The 24812-nt window shown below is 40.4% G+C and overlaps 2 protein-coding genes across 6 annotated transcripts in view; one reads left to right on the forward strand and one right to left on the reverse strand.

Moving 5' to 3' along the window:
- FAM149B1 (family with sequence similarity 149 member B1) overlaps positions 1-12005 on the reverse strand; it is a 78352-nt gene extending 66347 nt beyond the window's left edge. For 2 of the 3 annotated variants that reach the window (XM_007963088.3, XM_007963085.3), the window contains exons 1-3: positions 11799-12005; positions 4656-4760; positions 2051-2180 (exon numbers count right to left, since the gene is read on the reverse strand). In XM_007963088.3, the coding sequence (XP_007961279.1) occupies positions 2051-2180; positions 4656-4760; positions 11799-11845 (282 nt within the window). In that variant the 5' untranslated portion in view covers positions 11846-12005. Of the gene's footprint in view, positions 1-2050; positions 2181-4655; positions 4761-5861; positions 5986-11798 lie in introns of all 3 variants that reach the window. The other variant, XM_038009064.2, reaches the window with a different exon arrangement.
- Positions 12006-12116: 111 nt separating this feature from the next.
- The window catches only part of ECD (ecdysoneless cell cycle regulator), a 58324-nt gene continuing 45628 nt past the window's right edge, over positions 12117-24812 (forward strand). For 2 of the 3 annotated variants that reach the window (XM_007963082.3, XM_038009063.2), the window contains exons 1-5: positions 12117-12307; positions 16222-16439; positions 19632-19749; positions 23451-23538; positions 23653-23831. In XM_007963082.3, coding sequence (XP_007961273.1) covers positions 16235-16439; positions 19632-19749; positions 23451-23538; positions 23653-23831 — 590 coding nt within the window. In that variant the 5' untranslated portion in view covers positions 12117-12307; positions 16222-16234. The remainder of the gene's footprint in view (positions 12308-16221; positions 16440-19631; positions 19750-23450; positions 23539-23652; positions 23832-24812) is intronic. The other variant, XM_007963083.3, reaches the window with a different exon arrangement.

Raw genomic sequence — 24812 nt, forward strand, 5'->3', positions numbered from 1 at the left:
ATTAGCAGGCTTTTTGTTTAAAAAAAAAAAATAAAGCAGGTTTCTGGCTGGGTGCAGTGGCTCATGCCTATAACCTCAGCACATTGGGAGGCTGAGGTGGGAGAACTGCTTGAGGCTAGGAGTTCCAGATCCCACCTCTTAAAAAAAATAGCAGGGTGTGGTGGCATGCACCTGTGGTCCCAGCTACTCAGGAAGCTGAGGCAGAAGGATGGCTTGAGCCCAGGAGTTTGAGGCTGCAGTGAGCTATGATTGTGCCACTCCAGCCTGGGTGACAGAGAAAGAAGAAAGAAAGAAAAGAAAGAAAGATCCTAACAATAATATTGTATAAAATCAATATTGTGGAAAAGTGTTTATAAAATATTAGGTGAAAAAATACAGCATAATACTACATGTACATCATGATTATAACTAAGCCAAAGTAAATACAGATTGAAAAAAGATAAAGAAATAAAAATGTTGGCTGGGAGTGGTGGCTCACGCCTGTAATCCCAGTACTTTGACAGGCTGAGGAGGGCAGATCACAAGGTCAAGAGATCGAGACCATCCTGGCCAACATGATGAAACCTCGTCTCTACTAAAAAGACAAAAATTAGCTGGGCATGGTGATGCATGCCTGTAGTACTAGCTACTCAGGAGAGTGAGGCAGGAGAATGGCTTGAACCCGGGAGGCAGAGGTTGCACTGAGCCAAGATCGTACCACTGCACTCCAGCCTGGTGACAGAGCGAGACTAGGTTCCAAAAGAAAAACCACAAGAAATAAAAATGTCTATTGCATCTTGCATCAAGGTGATAAAATTATGCATAAAAATTATGTTTAAAAAATTTTTAGGGTTGTTGGTCTTTTAAAAATAACATTTTATAATGGGAAATAGCCAAAAATAAGTAAAGAAGTAAAAATCACTCATCTCATCACCTAATTAATAACTGAACAATATTTTGAGTAAATATTCTTCGTCCTTTTCACTAATATAGGCAAGAATATACATAAAACAAAATTAGAGTGACACTACACATATGATTTATAACCTGTTTGTTTTCATTACCAATATATCATAAATATTTTCCCAGGCTATAATGGCTTAATAATAAACTTTCAAAAACATTTTAAGCAACAAGGTAACATTAGTGGTAAAGACATACATTAGTGGACTGAGCATGGCAAAAGGAATAGACCCAGAGCCCAAATCCATATTAACCTGCAACTGTTTTCTTTTTTTTTTTCTTTTTTTTTTTTTTTGAGACGGAGTCTCGCTCTGTCGCCCGGGCTGGAGTGCAGTGGCCAGATCTCAGCTCACTGCAAGCTCCGCCTCCCGGGTTTATGCCATTCTCCTGCCTCAGCCTCCCGAGTAGCTGGGACTACAGGCGCCCACCACCTCGCCCGGCTAGTTTTTTTGTATTTTTTAGTAGAGACGGGGTTTCACCGTGTTAGCCAGGATGGTCTCGATCTCTTGACCTCGTGATCCGCCCGTCTCGGCCTCCCAAAGTGCTGGGATTACAGGCTTGAGCCACCGCGCCCGGCCTCTTTTTTTTTTTGAGATGGCAGTTTTGCTCTTGTTGCCCAGGCTAGAGCGCAATGGTGCGATCTCGGCTCACAGCAACCTCTGCCTCCCGGGTTCAAGCCATTCTCCTGCCTCAGCCTCCAGAGTAGCTGGGATTACAGGCATGTGCTACCACACCCGGCTAATTTTGTATTTTTAGTAGAGACGGGGTTTCTCCATGTTGGTCAGTCTGGTCTCGAACTTCCGACCTCAGGTGATCCGCCCGCCTTGGCCTCCCAAAGTGCTGGGATTACAGGCATGAGCCGCTGCGCCCCACCAACCTGCAACTGTTTAAGTTGAACACTTAGCATGTCTAAGGCTCAACTACTATATCAATAAAACAAAGCAAATACTGAAAGAAGATGAGGAATGATGCTTCTTTACAGCTATTATGAAGTATGATAAATGTAAAGAAACAATGCAGGAGAGTGAAAGAATGAAATATACTGACAAATCCTAACTCCCAGAATCGTCTCCCAAGCACTCCATCAGACTGATAACATACAACTCACACCATATCCCCAGGAGAAGTCCGAGCTTCCTTCAGTAGATATCCCTGCGCCTGAATAACTTGGAAAAGCAGACAGTGAATTCCCAGTGTCGGCTGATGTAAAAGATGATTCTCTTGTGATGTCAGACTTGCTAAAGGCACAAAAGGAGAGAAAAAAGAAAATTTTTCATATGTCCTCAAGTTTCTGTAGCATTAACTACTCAGTAACTTACTAGGTGATAAACATGTGTACAAATATATCCACATAGGCAAAAATAAATGAAGAGCTTGAAATTTGAGCATCATGGAAAAGTCCTAATTCCTATAGAATTGATGGTGTCATTCCAAATAATTCTAGTCATAGTTTACAATGAATACTTCAACATCTCACCTATGACATACTCTTTTTTTTTTTTTTGAGACAGAATCTCATGCTGTCACCCAGGCTAGAGTGCAGTGGCACGATACTGACTCACTGCAACCTCAGCCTCCTGGATTCAAATGATTCTCTTGCCTTAGCCTCCAAATAGCTGGGACTACAGGTGTGAGCCACCATGACCAGCCCTTTTTTTTTTTTTTTTTGTATTTTTTGTAGAGACAGAGTTTTGCCATATTGCCCAGACTGGTCTTGATCTCCTGAGTTCAAGCAATCCACCCGCCTTGGGCTCACAAAGTGCTGAAAGTACAGGTGTGAGCCATTACACCCAGCCTATGATTATACAATATTTTTTTTCTCACACATTGCATCTCAGACACTAATTGAAGTTCTGAGAGACTGAAGAACCATCTTCCCTGTTCTATTACTTAAAATATTAACTACAGCTAATATTTACTCAGCATTTATTACATGCCAAGCATTGTGCCAAGTTTTACATACATTATCTCATTAATATTTGCAACATCCTATAAGACAGGGTCCTGAACCCTGGGGCCATAGACCAATGCTGGTCTGTGGCCTGTTAGGAACTGGGCTGCAGAGTAGGAGGTGAGTAGGGGGTGAGTGCATGAAGCTTCATCTGTATTTACAGCAGTTCCCCATGGCTCACATTACCACCTGAGCTCTGCCTTCTGTCAGATCAGTGGTGGCATTAGATTCTCACAGGAGCATGAACTGCTCATGCAAGGGATCTAGGTTGTGCATTCCTTATGGGAATCTAATGAATCTAATGCCTGATCATCTGTCACTGTCTCCCATCATCCCCAGATGGAACTGTCTAGTTGCAGGAAAACAAGCTGTAAGGCTCCCACTGATTCTACATTATGGTGAGTTGTATAATTATTTCATCATATATTACAATGTAAACATAATAAAGTGTATAATAAATGTAATGCACTTGAATCATCCTGAAACCATCCCTCACCCCACCACACAGTCCATGGAAAAACTATCTTCCACAAAACCGGTCCCTGGTGCCAAAAATGTTGGGGACTGCTGCTATAAGATATACTATTATCAGGTAAGTAATTTGCCCAATGTTACTCAGCTAATAATTTACAGGACCAGGATTAAAAATCAGATGTTGGACTCCTGAGTCCATGTTCTTTTTTATTTATGTTATGCTATTTTATTGTTTGTTTTTTATAATCTTGCTCTAATATTTATTTAATTTGTATTTTTTCTTTCTTTTTTTTTTTTGAGATGGAGCCTTGCTCTGTAGCCCAGGCTGGAGTGCAGTGGCGTGATTTCGGCTCACTGCAAGCTCTGCCTCCCAGGTTCACGCCATTCTCCTGCCTCAGCCTCCCAAGTAGCTGGGACTACAGGCACCCACCACCATGCGTGGCTAGTTTTTTTGTATTTTTAGTAGAGACGGGGTTTCACCATGTTAGCCAGGACGGTCTCGATCTCCTGACCTTGTGATCCACCTGCCTCGGCCTCCCAAACTGCTGGGATTACAGGTGTGAGCCACTGCACTGGACCAATTTATGTTTTTTCTTGAAACAAGGTCTCGCTCTTTCACCTTGGCTGGAGTATAGTAAGTAAACACAGTGTTTACACCACTAAGTGTAACCCGGGAGGCAGAGCTTGCAGTGAACCAAGACAGAGGCCTGACCTCGTGATCCGCCCGCCTCGGCCTCCCAAAATGCTGGGATTACCGGCATGTGCCACTGCGCCCAGCCTAATTATATGTGTAAACACAGCCTTGACCTTCTGGGCTCAAGCAATCCTCCTACATCAGCTTCCGTAGTAGCTGGGACCGCAAGTGCACATCCCCACATTTGGCTATGTTTTTTTTGTTGTTGTTGTTGTTTTTGTAGAGATGGGGTTTGCCATGTTGCCCATGCTGGTCTTAAACTCCTAGGCTCAAATGATCCTCCCACCTTTTGGCCTCCCATAGTGCTGGGATTATAAGTACCCGCGCTCCATGTTCTGTTTTTTGTTTGTTTGTTTGTTTTTTCACTCTAATCCCATGGTAGATTATCCATGTTCTTAACTACTTTATAATACTACTACTCAAAGGTTATGAAAATATGTATGATGTTCTCATTAGCTGTTTCAGAATGAAAACTAAATGGTACTGAAAACATGACAAAAATTCTTGCTTTGTTTTCAGTAGCACCAGGCTTGACACCAATCCTAAGCCAAAAAACAAAACCGTTGCCATGAGCAAATGCAAAAGTGTTATTACCTTTGGGAACTTGTGTCTTTCTCATGACTGTCACTGGTGGGGGAAACATCCTCCAGTTTCTCAGGAGGGGGACGATGGTTAAGAGCATATTTTGTTACTCCTTTCCTATGAAACACAAAACAAAGTTATATTTCCTCTATAAAAAAATACATACAATTCAATAATTTAATCTAGAAGTTAGAGTCACCTACTTCCTCTGCTCTGGAACTGCACTGTTTGATATGGTAGCCACCAGTGGTTAAAATGTGGTTAGTCAGAATTGTGTTTTAAGTGTAAAACATATTGGATTTCAAGAAGAATTTGCAATACCTCATTAATTATATTATCTTTTTTATTTTTTATTTTTTTTGAGACAGTCTTGCTCTGTCGCCCAGGCTGGAGTGCAGTGGCGTGATTTCGGCTCACTGCAAGCTCTGCCTCCTGGGTTCATGCCATTCTCCTGCCTCAGCCTCCCGAGTAGCTGGGACTACAGGTGCCCACTATCACGCCCGGCTAATTTTTTGTATTTTTAGTAGAGACGGGGTTTCACCGTGTTAACCAGGATGGTCTCGATCTCCTGACCTCGTGATCCGCCCACCTCGACCTCCCAAAGTGCTGGGATTACAGGCATGAGCCACTGCGCCCGGCCTAATTATATTATCTTGATTACATATTAAAATGATAATATTTTGGATATATTGGGTTAAACAAAATATATTCTTAAAATTAATGTCACTACAAGTTGAAAATATAGTAGATATCACCACACACTAATTAGAACAGCTAAAATTAAAAATAATGATAACAAAAAATGCAGGCATGGATGTGGAGAAACCGGATGTCTCATACATTGCTGGCAGGAATGTCAAATGGTATCGCCATTCTAGAATAGTTTGACAGTTTCTAATAAAACTAAACATATGCATTTACCCAGAGCCCTAGCAGTTGCACTCTTGGGCATTATGCCTAGAGAAATGAAAACTTACATTCATACAAAAATCTGTATACAAATGTTCACAACAGCTTTATTTACAATTGAAAAAAATAACTGGAAACAACTCAAATGTCCTTTAACATTGATATTTCCACATAATGGAATATTATTCAGCAATAAAAAGAAATAAACTATTGATACATGCAACAACTTGGATGGATCTCAAGAGCACCATGCTTTTTAGTGCAAAAAGCCAAAGCCAATACAAAAAACCATTAAATACTACAGTTTACCTTGAACAATACACGTTTAAACTGTGTGAGCCCATTTATACGCAGAATTTTTCAATAAATATATTGGAAAATTTTTTGGAGATTTGCAACAATTTGAAGAAACTCAACAGATGAACCATGTAACCTAGAAATATTGAAAACATTTCAGAAAAAGGTATGTCATGAATGTGTAAAATATGCGTAACTACCAGTCTATTTTTGGGTTGACTATGTTATTGGTAAGGCTTCTAGTTAACAGTAGGCTATTAGTAGTTAAGTTCTGGGGGAGTCAAAAGTTAAACGTGGATGTTTTACTGTGCAGGGGGTTGATACCCCTAACCCCTGCATTGTTTAAGGGCCATTTATATAATGGTATATTGGATAACACTATAGTGGTAGAGAACAGATTAATAGTTGACATGGATGAAGACAAGAGTGGATATAACTATAAAGGGATAGGGATACCCAGTGAAGTTCCTTGGTGGTGATGAAACAGCTATCTTGATTTATAGTCATATTTGCAGTAATCTGTAAATGGGACCAACTTGCATAGAAAGAACTATGTACACACATACCCATGCATAGGAGTGGATGTAAAAACTGGATAAGGTCTGTAGGTCTAGTTAACAGTATTGTACCAATGTCAGTTTCCTGGCTTTGAAATTATACCACAGTTACATAAGTTGTCATCATTGGGGGAAGATGAGTGAAGGGTTCATGGGACGCTTAGTACTATTTTTACAACTTCCTGTGAGTCTATAATTATTTCAAATTAAAAAGGTAAAAAAATTTCACTTTTATTTTATTTTTTGAGATGGGGTCTTGCTGTGTTGTCCAAACTGGAGTACAGTGGTGTGGTCATAGCTCACTGCAGCCTTGACTCCCTGGGCTCAAAGGATTCTTCTGTCTCAGCCTCCTGTGTAGCTGAGACTACAGGTGCTCACCACCACACTTGGCCAATTATTTAATTTTTAATTTTTTTTTAGAGATGGGGATCTTGCTATGTTGCTCAGGCTGGTCTCTAACTCCTGGCCTCAAATGATCCTCCTACCTCTGCCTCCCAAAGTTCTGGGATTCAAGACATGAGCCACTGCACTCGGCCAATTTCACCTTTCTTTTTTAATGTGACCACCTGAAAATTTTAAATTTCATATGTGGCTTATATCATATTCGTATTGAATATTGCTGCTGTAGAGACTCCAATGTGTGCACTGGATTAAGCTACGGGGTCAATCATTATATGTTCCAGTAATCTATGGGGTCAATCAATATATGTTCCTAGTAATCTACGGTAGACTTTCCTCACAAAATTCTGTAGTCAAATAAATTTAGCAACTGTAATAGGTTAAACGAAGTTACACAGGTCTTTACAAGAGGTCTTCCAGGTCTTTAATATGCAAATGTATGTCATAAATCTCAAATACTCTTATTTCAAAGGAAACTAAGGCACAAAAAGATTAAGTAACCTGCTTAAGGTCACATGGTTAGTAAGTGATGAAGCCAAGATTCAAATCCTAGTAGTCTGGCTCTCAGAGGAAGGCCTCTAGAAGGAAATGAAGAGTTGGAGATTTTAGTGAATTGTACCATTGTTCTATATAAAGATAAAGCTAAGAGTCCAGTCAGTGGAACTTGCACTTTAAATTATTTCTCAAATTGTGGAGATCAATTTATGCAGCGTCATCTGTATGTCTCTCATTCAGTGAGTGATCCTACAACCAAGAGTTTGTCTTTGAAAAAGTGGAAAGGATCATAAATACAAATTCAAGCTATGAAATAGAGACTTAAGACATTTTTTTAGTCTGCCAGGGAAATCTATGAATTGACAATTAGATGATAAAGAAATATCATTAAATTTAATAATAGCACTATGACTACATACAAAAATGTCCATAATTTTTAGAGATACATAATGACATATATAGGGGTGAAATGGCAGTATCTGCGGTTTTGCTTTCCTTATTTCACAGACAGGCACAGAGAAGTTAAGAAAGGGATAAGGAGGCCGGGCACGGTGGCTCATGCCTGTAATCCCAGCACTTTGGGAGGCTGAGGCGGGCAGATCATGAGGTCAGGAGATCGAGACCATCCTGGTTAACACAGTGAAATCCTGTCTCTACTAAAAATATGAAAAATTAGCTGGGTGCTGTGGCGGGCACTTGTAGTCCCAGCTACTTGGGAGGCTGAGGCAGGAGAATGGTGTGAACCTGGGAGGCGGAGCTTGCAGTGAGCCGAGAAGGCGCCACTACACTCCAGCCCGGGCAATAGAGCGAGACTCCCTCTCAAAAAAAAAAAAAAAAAAAAAAAAAAAGAAAAGACAAAAGGATAAGGAAGATAGATGAAGCAAACATTTTAACTTTGTTAACTGTTGAATGTGGGGTGACAGGTAGTTCATGATACTATTCTCTATATGTTTATGTTTGAAATTTTTCATTAAAAAATGTTAAGCTGCATGTTGAAAATCATTCCTTTCCCAAACTCTCTTCAACAGTTATAATTTTTTTTTTTTTTTTTTTTTTTTTTTTTGAGACGGAGTCTGGCTCTGCCGCCCAGGCTGGAGTGCAGTGGCCGGATCTCAGCTCACTGCAAGCTCCGCCTCCCGGGTTCACGCCATTCTCCTGCCTCAGCCTTCCGAGTAGCTGGGACTACAGGCGCCCGCCACCTCGCCCGGCTAGTTTTTTGTATTTTTTAGTAGAGACGAGGTTTCACCGGGTTAGCCAGGATGGTCTCGATCTTCTGACCTTGCGATCCGCCCGTCTCGGCCTCCCAAAGTGCTGGGATTACAGGCTTGAGCCACCGCGCCCGGCCAACAGTTATAATTTTTAATGGTTAGGTAGAAAACTAAAGTTACTGCTTCAAAGCAAGTTATCATTATTATAACATCTAAAGTAAAAATTGCTTTGAATTTGCTCCCATTCAGATACATTTTATCTTCATTATCTTCATTATTCACTTCATCTTGACTCCAGTTACAGAATCATCTTTTGGACCTTATAGGGAGTATCAAATCAACAATCAAGAACAAGTAGGCCAAGTGCGGTGGCTCCACATCTATAATCCCAGATATTTGGGAGGCCAAGGCAGGCAGATCGCTAGAGTTCAGGAGTTCAAGACCAGCCTGGGGTGAAACCATATCTCTACTAAAAAATACAAAAATTAGCTGAGCATGTAGTCCTGCAACTTGGGAAGCTGAGGTGGGAGAATCACTTGAACCTAGGAGGTGGAGGTTGCAACTGAGCCAAGATGGCACCACTGCACTCCAACCTGTGTGACAGAGAACTCTGTCTCAAAAAACAAGAAACAAAAAACAAACAAAAAAAAAAACAGAAAGAAAACTGGTATAACTATCCTAGTTAATAATAATTCTGGCCCAATAAGTGCCTATCATTTTTTTCCATACAAGATTTTTTTTTAAACTTTCAGAATGGTTGGAATTAATCATAAAAGCAGATTTTTAGCTAAACCTCAGTCACTTTATTGGGAAACGACTGTTTAAGTAGAAACAACACATTCCAAATCTAAGAGATGACTGTTTCTTCTTCCTAGTTCCCAAAGAGTTTACTAGGAACTAAACTGCTACCATGTAGATATCTTGTTCCTTAATAAATAATAAGCTTCTAAAAGGCAAAGAGAGGTTTCAGACTTATTTTCTTTGTATGCCTATTGTATCCCAAGTAAAAGTGGGAAGGGACAAGGAAAATACCATTTATTGAGGATGTATATGTGTCAAGCTCCACACCATCATTTTATTCTTATTTTATTTTTATTTATTTTTTTGAGACAGAGTCTTGCTCTGTCGCCCAGGTTGGAGTGCAGTGGTGTGATCTCGGCTCACTGCAACCTCTGCCTCCCAGGTTCAAGTGATTCTCATGCCTCAGCCTCCCAAGTAGCTGAGATTACAGGCATGTGCCACCATGCCCAGCTAATTTTTTGCATTTTTAGTAGAGACGGGGTTTCACCGTGTTGCCCAGGCTAGTTTTGAACTCCTGAGCTCAGGCAATCGCTCGCCTTGGTCTCCCAAAGTGCTAGGATTACAGGCATGGGAGCCCACACCATCATTTTAAATAAGCTTTTGGATAAGGTCTTATTCCTATATTACAGAAATGAAGGCTCAGTGATGTAGTAATTTGCCTAAGTCACGTGGCTGGAAGAGAGCCTAGTCAGAAACTCAAGAATGACTCAAAATATCACGCTTGCAATTATCATGTATGTGTATGATAATTAACAATATTTAATCAATACATTTAATTATATTTAATTAATATTTAATACGTATTAACACTTAATAGTTAATTAATATTTTATGGTTGCTAAAATTACATAGCTAAATGAAGAGAAAAAGTTAATATTTAATTAATAAATTCACTTATAGTTAATATGTAATTAATATATTTATGGTTGCTAAAATTATATAGTTCCATGAAGGAAAAAAAATTGAAATTTGGGGTTAAAACCCAAGCTCAACTCCTGAGTTTTTTGGCTATATAATCTTAAAATGTGTAACATTTCTGATATAATTTCACCTCCTGAAAGGCTGAAGATAATCATTCTCATTTTACAGAGTTGTTAAGAAGATCAAAAAGTGAAGTCAGCTGGGCATGGTGGCTCAAGCCAGCACTTTGGGGAGCCAAGGTGGGAGAATTGTTTGAGTCCAGGAGTTTGAGACCAGCCTGGGCAACATAGTGAGACCCTGTCTCTACCAAAAAAAATTTTCGTTTAAATTAGCCAGTTGTAGTGGTGTGCACCTGTAGTCCCAACTACTCGGGAGGCTACATTGTGAGGATCACCTGAGCCTATAGGTGGAGGCTGCAGTGAGCAAGGATTGCACCACTGCCCTCCAGCCTTGACAACAGAGCAAGACCCTGTCTCAAAAAAAAGAAAAAAAGTGAAGGCCCTTTTGGAAGTGTAAAGCATTAATAAATATTTGACACTATTATTACTTTCTAAATTATTATACAACACTTTAATCAGGATAGGGGATGGATCTTTTTTATTATTTATTTAGAGACGGAGTTTCACTCATCACCCAGGCTGGAGTGCGATGGCGTGATCTCCGCTCACTGCAACCTCTGCCTCTCAGGTTCAAGTGATTCTCCTGCCTCAGCCTCCCAAGTAGCTGGGATTACAGGCGCCCGCCACCACGCCTGGCCAATTTTTTTTTTGTATTTTTAGTAGAGATGGGGTTTCGCCATGTTGGCCAGGGTGGTCTCGAACTCCTGGCCTCAAATGATCCGCCCGCCTCAGCCTCCCAAGGTGCTGGGATTACAAGTGTGAGCCACAGCGCCCGGCCTTGGGGGTGGATCTTCTTAAAGCCAGAAATATTTGTTCTCTAAAGTCTCAAAAGCAAAACTGATCTTTATGGATTCTGGTGCTTAATTGCAGAGGTGGGGAGGCAGTATGTGTGATGGTTATGACCACAGGCTTCAGCATCAGATCGACATCAGGTTTGTACCTCTCAGCTCTACCACCTTCAAGCTGTGTGATCTTTGGCATGCTACAACCTTTAATTCTGGGATCTTTATCTGTAGAATGTGCAAAATAATGTTCCCAATCTGATATCATTGATAGGAGTGAGCAAATGTATGTAAATAGCTTTGCACAGTGTCAAGTGAGCACTTTCCTGGAGCCCTCAGGAACTAAGCCTTAATAGCTTAGTTATTAAGCTATTAATAACTTCTCGAGCTGTCATGGCCATTAACAATGGGACCTGAAGCACTGCGGATGCTACAAATGCTTCAGCGGACCCAGTGCCTGAGTTCAGGAATTACAGACCAAGGGCGACACGCCCTCAGCTGGAGATGGAGGAAGAAGGGGCAGCGTCCAGCAGGGCAGAGAGGAGAGAATTCCGAAGAAAAATCTCTCCCCAGCCCTGGGAAAGGAAAGGAACGAAGGACTGGTCAAGGAGGGTCCCCAGAGCGCCCGCGGCCCGCCCCGGCTGGGGTGGCTGAGCAGTCCACTCACAGCTCCAAGCTCTGTGGCACCGTCTTCCTACTGTATCTGGAGATCATCCTCCTCCTCCTCCTCCTCCTCAGCCGCGGCCGGGGCGGGCACGCCAGGGTGGGGGCCTCCGGGCCTGGCCCTCCCGCCAGCTCCGGCCCGGCCCCCTCCCGCCACCTACCGGCCCCGTCTTGCCCCGTCGCCTAGACTCCGAGCCCCCACCTCCCCAGTGTCCCCACCTCTCCAGTTCTCCGACCTCCCCGCCTTGCCGCGGGGGCGGAAGTGACGAAGGCACCCGGGCACCCGCAGAAAGCTCTCACCGACGCACAGCAGTGACGACACACAAGGTTCCGGGGACTGAGCGGGTTTCAGACTTTCAGGATTTCGGCTGGCCACAAGTCCTGGGCAGGCGTCGGGACAGAGCCTGATCCAGGCTTCGGCGGCCTGTGGCAGCTCTCGATCAGCTCTCGGAGTCGGAGAGGCAGCTAAGGAAAGGTGCCACAGCGGAGACGCGCAGGAGAGGCCCTGGAACCGTAAGATAAATTGGCTTCATTTTGTTAGATGGCAGGAGGGAGCCTAGACTGGATAAGGAGCACTAGACTCCAAGTCAAGCCCCTGCTGCTTAGTCGCTTCTCTTTCTGTGCTCTGGGTTTTCTCATATGTACAGTGAGGCATTCACCTGAGTAGTGATCATAGAGTCCCTTCAAGTTCTGACACCAAATTCTGCATGATGAGGTGTGTTTGGCGTTATGGGGTGAATGGGTAAAATTACTGTCTGTCCCTCTGCGTTGAAAGGCAAAATGATGATTTGGTCAGACTGTGGTGAGTGGGTGTCTGGATAGAAGAAGTAGGTTCCTTATGAATCTCTTAGAAAACTGAGTAAGATTGGAATCGTGGAGTTAGGGTGGTGCATCCACCGCGGTTCCTTCCTTTACCAAGCATCACCTGGCAGCAAGAATAAACTAGTACTCTTACTTAGGAAAACCCTTAGAAAATTAAGAGATAAGTAAGGAAAACCCCTAGGAAATTAAGAAATATCAATGCGACCTCCGTCAAAATATCAATGACATTCTTCACAGTCATAGAAAAAAGATCCTAAAATTTATATGGAACCACAAAAGACCCAGAATAGCCAAAGCTATCCTGAGCAAAAAGAACAAAACTGGAAGAATCACATTACCTGACTTCAGATTATACAACAGAGTTATAGTAACCAAAACAGCAGGGCACTGGCATAAAAAGAGGAACAGAATAGAGAACCCAGAAACAAATCCATATGTCTGCAGTGAATTCATTTTCAACAAAGGTACCAAAAACATACATTGGGGAAAAGATAGTCTCTTCAATAAATGGTACTGGGAAAACTGATACCCATATGCAGAAGAATGAAACCAGACCCACTACCTCCCACCATATACAAAAATCAAGTTAAAATGGATTAGAGACTTAAATCTAAGCCCTAAAACTATGAAACTACTAAAAGGAAATATTGGGGAAACTCTCTAGGACATTGGAGTGGGCGAAGATTTCCTGAGTAATACCCCACAAACAGAGGCAACCAAAACAAAAATGGACAAATGGGAGCACATCAAGTTAAAAAGCTTCTACACAGCAAAGGAATTAATCGACAAAGTGAAGAGAGAACCCACAGAATGGGAGAAAATATTTGCAAATTACCCATCTGACAAGGGATTAATAACCAAAATATATAAGGAGCTCAAACAACTCTCTAGGAAGCAGTCTAATAATTGATTAAAAATTGGACAAAAGCTCTGAATAGACATTTCTCAAAGAAGACATAAAAATGTCCAACAGGTTTATGAAAAAGTTTTCAATATCATTGATCATCAGAGAAATGCAAGTCAAAGCTACAGTAAGATAGCATCTCACCCCAGTTAAAATGGCTGTTATCCATAAGACAGGCAATAACAAATGCTGGCAAGGATTTGGAGAAAACACTGTTGATGAGAATGTAAATTAGTGCAGTCACTATGGAGAACAGTTTTGGAGATTCCTCAAGAAAGTAAAAATAGAGCTACTATGTGATCCAGCAATCCCACTGCTGAATGTTTACCCAAAAGAAAGGAAATCAGTATATTAAAGAGATATCTGCACTCCCATGTTTATTGCAGCACTATTCTCAGTAGCCAAGATTTGGAAGCAACCTGTGTCCATCAACAGATAAATGAATGAAGAAAATGTGGTACATACACACAGTGGAGTACTTTTCAGCCATTAAAAAGAAAAAATGAGATTCTGTTATTTGTAACAACATGGATGGAACTGGAGATCATTATGTTAAGTGAAATAAGGCTGGCACAGAAAGATAAACTTTAAATGTTCTCACTAATTTGTAGGAGCTAAAAATGAAAACAGTTGAACTCATGGAGATAGCAACTAGAAGGATGGTTACCAGAGGCTGGGAAGGGTTGCAGAGGGTTTGTGGGGGAGTGGGATGGTTAAAGCGTACAAAAAAATAGAGCAAATGAGAACTAGTATTTGGTAGCACAACAGGGTAACTGTAGTAAATAATATTTAATTGTACATTTTAAAATAACTGAAAGTTCAGATGAGAGCACGTCCTAGCTACAAAATTTTTTTTTTAATAAAAATAACTAAAAGAGTATAATTAGATTGTTTGTAACACAAAGGATAAATGCTTAAGGCGATGGCTATCTCATTTACCTTGAGGTGCTTATAATGCATTTTATACCTGTATCAAAATATCTCATGTACCCCACAAATATATACACGTACTATGTACTCTTCAAAATTAAAAAAGAAAAAAAGAAAAACAGCACTGTGGGAGGCCGAGGCAGGCGGATCACAAGGTCAGGAGTTTGAGACCAGCCTGGCCAATATGGTAAAACCCCATTCCTACTAAAAATACAAAAATTAGCCTGGCGTGGTGGCAGGCACCTATAGTCCCAGCTACTTGGGAGGCTGGGGCAAAAGAATCGGTTGAACCTGGGAGGCAGAGGTTGCAGTGAGCTGAGATCTCACTACTGCACTCCAGCCTGGGTGACAGAGCGAGACTCCATCTCAGAAAAAAAAAAAAAAACAGAAAAGAAAGATATACCTACCATCCCATGAGACTTGAAAAAGGGGCAAATTTAGGACAGAGGTAAGATGACAGGACACGAATGTTTTGTAGTTCTGAATTTCTCTACACCATACAATGTTCATAAAAGAGAGAAATGTACATTCTGCAGAGCAAGACAGATTAGATTATGCTTTAGAGTTTAAGTAACAAAATTTTAAAGCAGGGAGAGATTTTAGAGATGGTAGATAACTTATCCTAAATTAAAGAAAAAAACCCAGAAAGAGAAAGTAAAGTGTCCACAGTGGCACAGCTAATTAGTGGCAGAAGTGGGGTTTTTGATATAGTATGTAAACAGTGGATATTAGTGCAGTGTTTCTAGAAATATGTTACACATACCACTGCTAGTACAAGGGCAAACATTAAAAATTTCATTCTTTACTTCCAAAATAGGAAAACTATAAAAAATAAAGATTTTATTCTTACATATGTATTAATTGGGGAATGTGATACTGGATTTCTATTCACTGTATTATATCAAGGTTTCCTTGTAACATAATTTTAAAGATAAAGTTTTAAGTGTAAAGTGTCACTAAAAATAATATTAGGCCAGGTGCAGTGGCTCATGCCTGTAATCCCAGCACTTTGGGAGACCAAGGTGGAAGAACTGGTTGAGCTCAGGAGTTCTAGACCAGCCTGGGCAACATGGCAAAACCTTGCCTCTACTGAAAATACACAAAAAAATTAGCTGGGCATGGTGGCACACACCTGTGGTCCCAGCTACTTGGGAGGCTGAGGTAGGAGGATGGCTTGAGCCTAAGAGGTGGAGGTTGCAGTGATCTGTGATCATGCCACTGCACTCCAGCCTGGGCAACAAGAGTGAAACTCCAACTCAAATAAATAAATAAATGAAGTTTAAAACATTAAATAAATATTACTGTAGGTGGTGTGTGGTCAAGGCAAAAACCATGATGATGGTATGTGGCTAACTAAATTTTATTTATTTATTTATTTATTTATTTGAGATGGAGTCTTGCTCTGTCACCCAAGCTGGAGTGCAGTGGCATGATCTCGGCTCATTGCAACCTTTGCTTCCTAGGTTCAAGTGATTCTCCTGCTTTAGCCTCCTGAGTAGCTCGGATCACAGGTGCCTGCCGCCACACCCAGCTAATTTTTGTATTTTTAGTAGAGACGAGGTTTCACCGTGTCGACCAGGCTGGTCTGAAACTCCTGACCTCCAATGATCTGCCTGCCTCAGCCTCCCAAAGTGCTAGGATTACATGCATGAACCACTGTGCCCGGCCTAACTAAATTTTAGAAAACAGAGTTCATAGAGTCATCTAAAAGAGTTCAGATGTTACTTCTGCATTGTTCTATGTGGTTTATATTTTGGAACTTTAAATGTAGTTTTCAAAGAAGAATGGAAGAAACCATGAAGCTTGCTACAATGGAAGACACAGTGGAGTACCGCCTGTTCCTGATACCAGATGAATCAAGGGACTCAGATAAACACAAAGAGGTTCTTCAGAAGTATATTGAGAGAATAATGACCCGGTTTGCACCTATGCTGGTCCCCTACATCTGGCAGAATCAGCCTTTCAATCTCAAATATAAACCTGGGAAAGGTAAGGCTCTTTTACTTGTGTGGATTAGTGTGACTTTTAATGTTATCCTGACAACAGTGATGTGTATGTGTAATAGTCCACACTTCATTGAGTGTTGCCAGGAAGAGATTAATGCACTAAACTTTTTAGGTAAGTAATACTTGTCTATATTCAGTTAGCCATAAAGCTTTGTTTTTTAAAAAAAATCATATTAATGAAAACTTTCTAAATCTGCCTTAGGAATTAGCATATACTAAACATTATTAAACTCATGGCTATTCTTTTGAACTTTAGTTACTATACTATGCCATAATGTATCTAAGTATCTATACTAAACAGTTTCAGGTATCTGGCTTTAATTATGGTTCCTTTTTTGCTGTTACTCAGTATTCCTTATGTTGATGTGTTGAGTAGGCTGCCTTGTTTCATATAGCCATTTTGGTGAGGATCTGAGTGGCTCTGCCCGGCTTATAAAGATAAATAATTGGGCTTTATGGCTAATATTTGCCACTTACAAGCATTTTGAGGTTTCTTCATTGCTTCCCTGTGTTGTTGGTGCTTGAGATCTGACCTCTGGCAAAATATGGCACTCTGTCCTGTTATGAGAAAAACCCAGAATTAAAGTAGGAGGGAGCGGAGAGACCAAAGAATCACTCGGACAGGTCTGTCTTAGCAAGTAGATGAGTTTATTAGGACTTACAGACAGAACACTCCTGGGCAGCATCAGGACAGCTCCAGAAATCTGCCCCACCTCCCATCTTTAAACTGCTTATAAGCTAATTTTTTGGCTCTTTGCCTACTGCGTATATGCAATGACACTGTTTTCCTTGGTATGTTCCCAGCTATGCCCTGCAATGTTTGGGTTCTCAGGACCTGCTCCTCTGCTGGGCATGATGGCTTTGGCTTGCCAGCTGGCCTTCGAAGTTTAAGCAGCAGACATATACCCTTAAGTAGCCTGGTGGGGAACTGGTCACACTATAGTTCTGTCATTTCTTATAGTTTTATGAAAATAAATCATGGGTAGGTGACCAAGTCTCTCCTTACACAGTGACTTATGTGAGGTCTTATTTAGGATCAGGAGCCTGGCATCTTGTGATACCATCACAAGATACCCCCATGTATACATCACAAGTATACATCACTGTGATACTCTCAGTTTAGTGCTTATCTCTTACTTTTGGCTAGCAATTGCTACATATCTTCCCCACTGTTAATTTTATTGAACTCTTATTCATTGACATACATATGATATTTATTGACAAGAACACTGTCACATTGGTGCAGCACATCTAAAACCAACCCTTTCTCTGTCTCTAGAAAACCATTTTTACTGTTTTCTTATCTTGTTTAATGGCATTGCCATCCACCCAGTTATCCAAGCTAGTCAGTAATTCAAAATTATAATCAGTTCCTCACTTCACCATGTTCAGTCAGATGCTAAATCCTGAATGCTTCTAAAATATGACCCCTTCTCTACATCTATTTGCCTTCAATGTAGGCCCTCTTTATCTCTACATTTGAAAAACAACAACAGCCTCCTAACTTACCTCTCTGGTTCCTGTCTTTCTAGTTCCTCACACTGTTGCCAATTACGTTTGTAAAACAAACTTGATTGTGTCACTCTTCCTGCTTAATATCCTTCAGTAGTTCCCATTGCTTCAAGATGAAATTTAAATCGAAGTCTAATATAGACAAAAACAGTTACTTTAATTGTATTCTCTAGTTGAAGAAACTTGAGATCCGGGGTGGGGAGAAGAAGAGTTGGTTGGGCTGTTCTTCTACCTATTGTTTGCCATGGCAACTCTTGAGACACTCTGTAATGCACTTGTTTGACCTTCATTCTGTTAATGTGGGATATTACTGTACATTGAGTTTCATGTGTTGAACCATCCTTGCATCTCAGGAATAAATCCCACTTGGTCATGATGAATAATCTATTTAATGTGCTGTTGAATTCAGATTACTGATATTTTGTTAAGAATTTCTGCATTGATATTCATCAGGGATATTGATCTACAGTTTTCTTATATTGTCTTTGTCTGGCTTTGGTGTTAGGGTAATGCTGGCCTCAGAAGGGATTTGGGAATTCCCTCCCCTTTATTTTTTTGGAAGATTTTGAGGATTGATGTCAAATTCTTTAAATGTTTGGAAGAGGTTCGCAGTGAAGCCAGCTTTTCTTTGTTAGGAGCTTTTGGATTATTGATTCAATCTCCTTACTAGTTATAGATCTGTTCAGATTTTTGTATTTTTCATGATCCAGTCTTGACAGGTTGTGTATTTTTAGGAATTTGTCGATTTCTTCTACGTTATCCAACTTACTGGTATACCATTGTTCATAGAATTATATCTTTCTTGTTTCTATGACATAAGTTGTACTGTCTCTTCTTTGATTTCCGATTTTAGTTTTTTGAGTATTTGCTCTTATTCCTGGTTAATCAAGTTAATAGTTTGTCAATCTTTTCAAAAAAACCCAACTCAGTTGTTTTGTTTTTCTGTTATTTTTTCTGGTCTCTATTTTATTTATCTCTGCTGTAATGTTTATTATTTTCCTTATGCTAGGTTTGGGTTTAGTTTTTATTTTTTGTTTTGTTTTGGTTTTTTTGAGGTATAGGTTTTTGATTTGAGGTCTTTCACACCTACAAACTTCCTTTTTAGCACTGCTTTCACTGAATTCCTTAAAGTTTTGGTATGATGTGCATTCATTTTCATTCGTCCCAAGATATTTTCTAATTTCCCTGTGATTTATTCCAAGAGTGTGTTGTTTAGTTTCTGTGTATTTGTGAATAGTGCACATGTTTGAAAACTTGTGCTCCATCCAAATCTAGTGTCGTGGTATTCCCAGAATACTCTATACATACATACTCTGTACAGCATGCCTTTGTGCCTTTGCACATGCTTTTCTATTTTTCTGGAAAGCTCACCTCTTGTCATTCCTCCAGGCAAGCATGGCACAGATATCCCCTCCTTTATACTCACATAGGCCTTACTGCATACCCCTGTTGTAGAGTTCATTATCTTGTTTTGAGATCATTTGGTTGTCTTGTTTTACCCTGAGCTCCTCAGGAGTAGGCTTCTTCTTCAGGAGTGCAACCCCTGCTCCCCAGTACTTAGAGCAATCAGTCAATGAATGTTTATTCAATTGAATGATTATGTGCATTTTATTTGCAGTAACAAATTTATCTGGTTACATGGTTGCTTTTCTCTTGTTTTTAGGAAGTGTTCCTGCTCATATGTTTGGCGTGACAAAGTTTGGGGATAATATTGAGGATGAATGGTTTATTGTTTATGTAATAAAGCAGATCACAAAGGAATTTCCAGAGTTAGTAGCAAGGTATTGTAGTTATTTTAATTATTCTAAAAGAATTCTATTACCGAAACAGTGTGACTACATTTTTATATATTTAGTAATTTATTTTTCTCCTGTAGTCTGCTGGAAATTGTACAGATTTGAAAAGTATCTGTGCTTTTTTTTTTTCTTCTGAGACAGAGTCTTGCTCTGTCGCCCAGGCTAGAGTGCAGTGGTGTGATCTTGGCTCACTGCAGCCTCCACCTTCCGGGTTCAAGCGATTCTCCTGCCTCAGCCTCTCAAGTAGCTGGGATTACAGGCGCGTGCCACCATGCCTGGCTAATTTTGTGTTTTTAGTACAGACAAGGTTTCACCATGTTGGCCGGGCTGGTCTTAAACTCCTGACCTCAGGTGATCAACCCACCTCGGCCTCCCAAAGTGCTGGGATTACAGGCATAAGCCACCATGCCCAGCCTTATCTGTATTTTCTTTCTCTTCTCTTGTGACTTCCTTTTCTTGAGAAAGAATTAAGGTAGTATCAAAGAGTTCAACTTCCAAAAGATTTCAAATAAAACCTACTTATTTTAGGTTTTCTTTTTAAAATTCTAATTATGAAAAAACAAATACATGTGGTAAAATTCAGATGATACAAAGGGTTCTACTGCTCTGCTTCCCAGAAGTAATCACCATTAAATTCCTTATGAATCTTTGAAAAATAAAATTCCATTCATACACATACATACATATTGCACATATTTTTAAATGTGTATTCCTGTACTAGACCATAGCTATATTTTTTGAGAACTCATACACAGAAACAATTTAAAGAGAATTCAGTGAACAATCGTATAGGAAGCTAAGTAGGTAACACCGTTAAAAATGGGACCCGAGTTTTCTGTAATTACCATGTATTGCCAGCAGAGGGCGTTCCGCCCACTTATATTTTATCCTAATTTTCCTAGTCAGCACCCAAATTCTGATCTTTTTTTACCCAACCAACCTCTTTCCCAACAGAACAAAAGAGAAGGGGGAAAAAAAAAACCTTTGAAAACTTAGTATTTAAATTTTAAGCATACATTAAAGTAGAGAGAATGAACCCACATGTTCCCATTATCCAGCTTCAACAATTACCAACTCATGGTCATCATTATTTGATCTGTGGCTGTCATTTGATCCTTAAATACTTCAGGATGTAAATCTAAGTGATAACTCATTTTATCTTTATCTTTAAATACATTTATTTAAATTTAAAAAATTTTTAAGTTTACTTATTATTTATTTAGTTTTTTAAAGACAGGGTCTCACTGGACTTGAACTCCTGGGCTCAAGCCATCCTCCTGCTTCAGTGTCCCGAGTAGCTGGTACTACAGGCACATGCCACTGTGCTTTATTTTATTTCATTTTATTTTATTTTTTTGAGACAGCGTCTCACTCTGTTGCCCATACTGGACTGCAGTGGAACAATCTCGGCTCACTTCAACCTCTGCCTCCTGGGCTCAAGCGATTCTCATACCTCATCCTCCTGAGTAGCTGGGGCTATAGGCGTGCACTACCACACCTGGCTAATTTTTGTATTTTTTGTAGAGACAAGTTTTCACCATGTTGACTAGGCTGGTCTCAACCTCCTGACCTCAAGTGATCCACCTGCCTCAGCCTCCCAAAGTGCTGGGATTACAAGTGTGAACCACTGCACGAAGGCTATTTTTAAAATTGACAAATAAAAATTGTGTATATTTATTATACATATATATTGGCCAGGCACGGTGCCTCACACCTGTAATCCCAGCACTTTGGGAGGCCGAGGCGGGAGGATCATGAGGTCAGGAGATCGAGACCATCCTGGCTAACAAAAAAAAAAAAATACAAAAAACTAGCCGGGCGAGGTGGCGGGCGCCTGTATTCCCAGCTACTCGGGAGGCTGAGGCAGGAGAATGGCGTAAACCCGGGAGGCGGAGCTTGCAGTGAGCTGAGATCTGGCCACTGCACTCCAGCCTGGGCGACAGAGCGAGACTCTGTCTCAAAAAAAAAAAGAAATATATATATATTGTAGGATGGCTGAATTGAGCTCATAACATACATTACTTCACATACTTATTGTTTTGTGTATGGTGAGAACATTTAAAATCTACTGGCTTAGCAAGTTTCAAGAACACAATACATTGTAGGCCTGGGGCGGTGGCTCACGCCTGTAATCCCAACACTTTGGGAGGTTGAAGCAGGAGCATCACATGAGGTCAGAAGTTCCAGACGAGCCTGGCCAACATGGTGAAACCCCATCTCTACTAAAAATACAAAAAATTAGCCAGGTGTGGTGGCCCATACCTGTGGTCCCAGCTACTCGGGAGGCTGAGGCAGGAGAATCGCTTGAGCCCCGGAAGTAGAGGTTGCAGTGAGTGTGATTGCACCACTAATTCCAGCCTGGACGACAGGGTGAGACTCTGTCTCAAAAATAAAATAAAATAATAAAAATAGAAGTATAGAGCTAGAACGGTATATAACAGTATAGAAAATATGCTGTCTTGTGTAAAACAGGGAGAAAATGTAAATATGTATTTATATAGCTAGATTATGTGTAAGCAAACTCTAGAAGGATATACAAGAAACAGCAGTGATGCGTGTAGGGTTGAGCAGATAGGGACAAAAGTAGGAGGAAAACTTTTTCATTTTGCAACTTTTTTTTTTTTTTTTTAGACGGAGTTTCGCTCTTGTTGCCCAGGCTGGAGTGCAATGGTGCGATGTCGGCTCACCGCAACCTCTGCCTCCCAGGTTCAAGCAATTCTCCTGCCTCAGCCTCCCGAGTAAGTGAGATTACAGGCATGCGCCACCATGCCTGGCTGATTTTTTTTCATATTTTTAGTAGAGACGGGGTTTCTTCATGTTGGTCAGGCTGGTCTTGAACTCCTGACCTCAGGTGATATGCCCACCTTGACCTCCCAAAGTGCTGGGATTACAGGCGTGAGCCACCATGCCTGGCCATGTAAATTTTAATATATTTTTTAAAAAATTTAACCATGTGAATGTATAACCTATTTTTAAAAGTAAAATTTAAAAAAGTGTTGCAGGCTGGGCATGGTGGCTCACACCTGTAACCCCAGCACTTTGGGAGGCTGAGGCGAGCGGATCACTTGAGGTCAGGAGTTTGAGACCAGCCTGGGCAACATGGCAAAACCCTGTCTCTACTAAAAATACAAAAATTAGCCGGGCATGGTGGTGGGCACTTGTAATCCCAGCTATTCAGGAGGCTGAGGCAGGAGAATCGCCTGAACATGGGAGGTGGAGGTTGCAGTGAGCCGAGATCACACCACTGCACTCTAGCCTGGGTGACAGAGCGAGACTCCGTCTCAAAAATAAGAAAAAAAGTGATGCAAATGAGTCAGAAATAATTATCTTTTCAGGCCCAAATAACACCTCCTACATGAAGGCTTTTCTAATCTCAGCTATATGTTTTTTTTTTTCTTTTGGAACCCTAGAGTACTTTGTATATTTTCATATTTTGTCTAATATTTCTTTATGTAAATTGCTTATCTTCTCTCCTTATCTCTACCTTCAACTTCTCCTTACAATCTTATTGTCTCCTTCAGTGCTTAATGTTATCTTAAACATTTTGCTTTCTTATAGCCATCTGCACATAGTACCTATTCAAATATTTACTAAGATGAAGAGGAAAATGTATTAGAATAAAACTGTTCTGGTTACTAGCAGATATATGCTTTTTGAATGCAAAACTGGAAATTTTCTTGCATTAGGATTGAAGACAATGATGGTGAATTCTTGTTAATAGAAGCTGCTGACTTTCTCCCTAAATGGTTGGATCCTGATAATAGCACCAACAGGGTAAGTATACGCAAGTTTAGAAAATTTGTAGAGATGAAATCATGCTGCATTACATTCATATGTACCTACAGTTTGCCAGTGCCCACTATGAAAATTAAAATGTACCATTTGCAGGTATTTTTCCACCATGGAGAATTGTGTATTATTCCTACACCAAGAAAACCTGGAGCAGAATCTTGGTTACCCACCACACCCCCAACAATTCCACAAGCATTGAATATAATCGCAGCACATCCAGAAAAAATACTTGCTTCAGAATCTATACGAGCTGCTGTGAGTAGGCGCATCAGAGGGTAAGAAAAATATCACTTACATTGCTAATTAAGGAACCTTTTGGTTTCGTGTAGTTCAGTCTTTCTTTGATTTTTGTTTGTTTTCCTTAAAGCTCTGTTGGAGTTGATCAGTCTTTCTTTGACTGTAAAATATCTTTCACCTAGATTAATGCTAATTTTCATTTTGTCTTCATTCTTCTTTATGGAATAGACTAATACATTAAACTTAGAGATTTTAAAATCGGGTAATAGATACCTCTTTAAATTCCCATTCAGAAGTGTTACAATCTTGTCCCAATATTTTTGCATTTATACACCTTAGATATTGTGGCTAAGTATTAGCTATATCCATGGGTAAAAAATTTGAGACCTTTAAAAATAGAAACTTCCTGGACCTGAGCAGTGGCTCACACCTGTAATCCCAGCACTTTGGGAGGCTAAGTGGAGGGCAGATCATGAGATCAGGAGTTCAAGACCAGCCTGGCCAACATAATGAAATCCCATCTCTACTAAAAATACAAAAAAAAAAAAAAAAAAAAAAAAAGGCGGGACGTGATAGCAGGTTCCTGTAATCCCAGCTACTTTGGAGGCTGAGGCAAAGAGAATCCCTTGAACCCGGGAGGTGGAGGTTACAGTGAGCTAAGATCGCACCACTAGACTCCGTCTCAAAAAATAAATAAATAAATAAAAAGTAGAAAGCTAATGGAGCCCAAACAAGTTGCTCAGGTTTCTTCTGTTGTTTTGGGTCTATATATGGGATTCTTTGACCTATGTCAGAATTCTTTGACCTATGTCAGCTTTATTTAAAGCTGAAGTTTTATTCAGAAAAGAAAGTCTTAGCTTAATAACATATTAGTTCATCCATTCAAATTTGGGTGCCTATTAAATAGTAAGCACCATTCAGGTATTAACAATACTAAAAATCTTTTTGGCCGGGTGCAGTGGCTCACGCCTGTAATCCCACCACTTTGGGAGGCCAAGGCGGGTGGATCACGAGGTCAA

The sequence above is a fragment of the Chlorocebus sabaeus genome, chromosome 9 (assembly GCF_047675955.1).
Source record: "Chlorocebus sabaeus isolate Y175 chromosome 9, mChlSab1.0.hap1, whole genome shotgun sequence".
Lineage (NCBI taxonomy): Eukaryota > Metazoa > Chordata > Mammalia > Primates > Cercopithecidae > Chlorocebus > Chlorocebus sabaeus.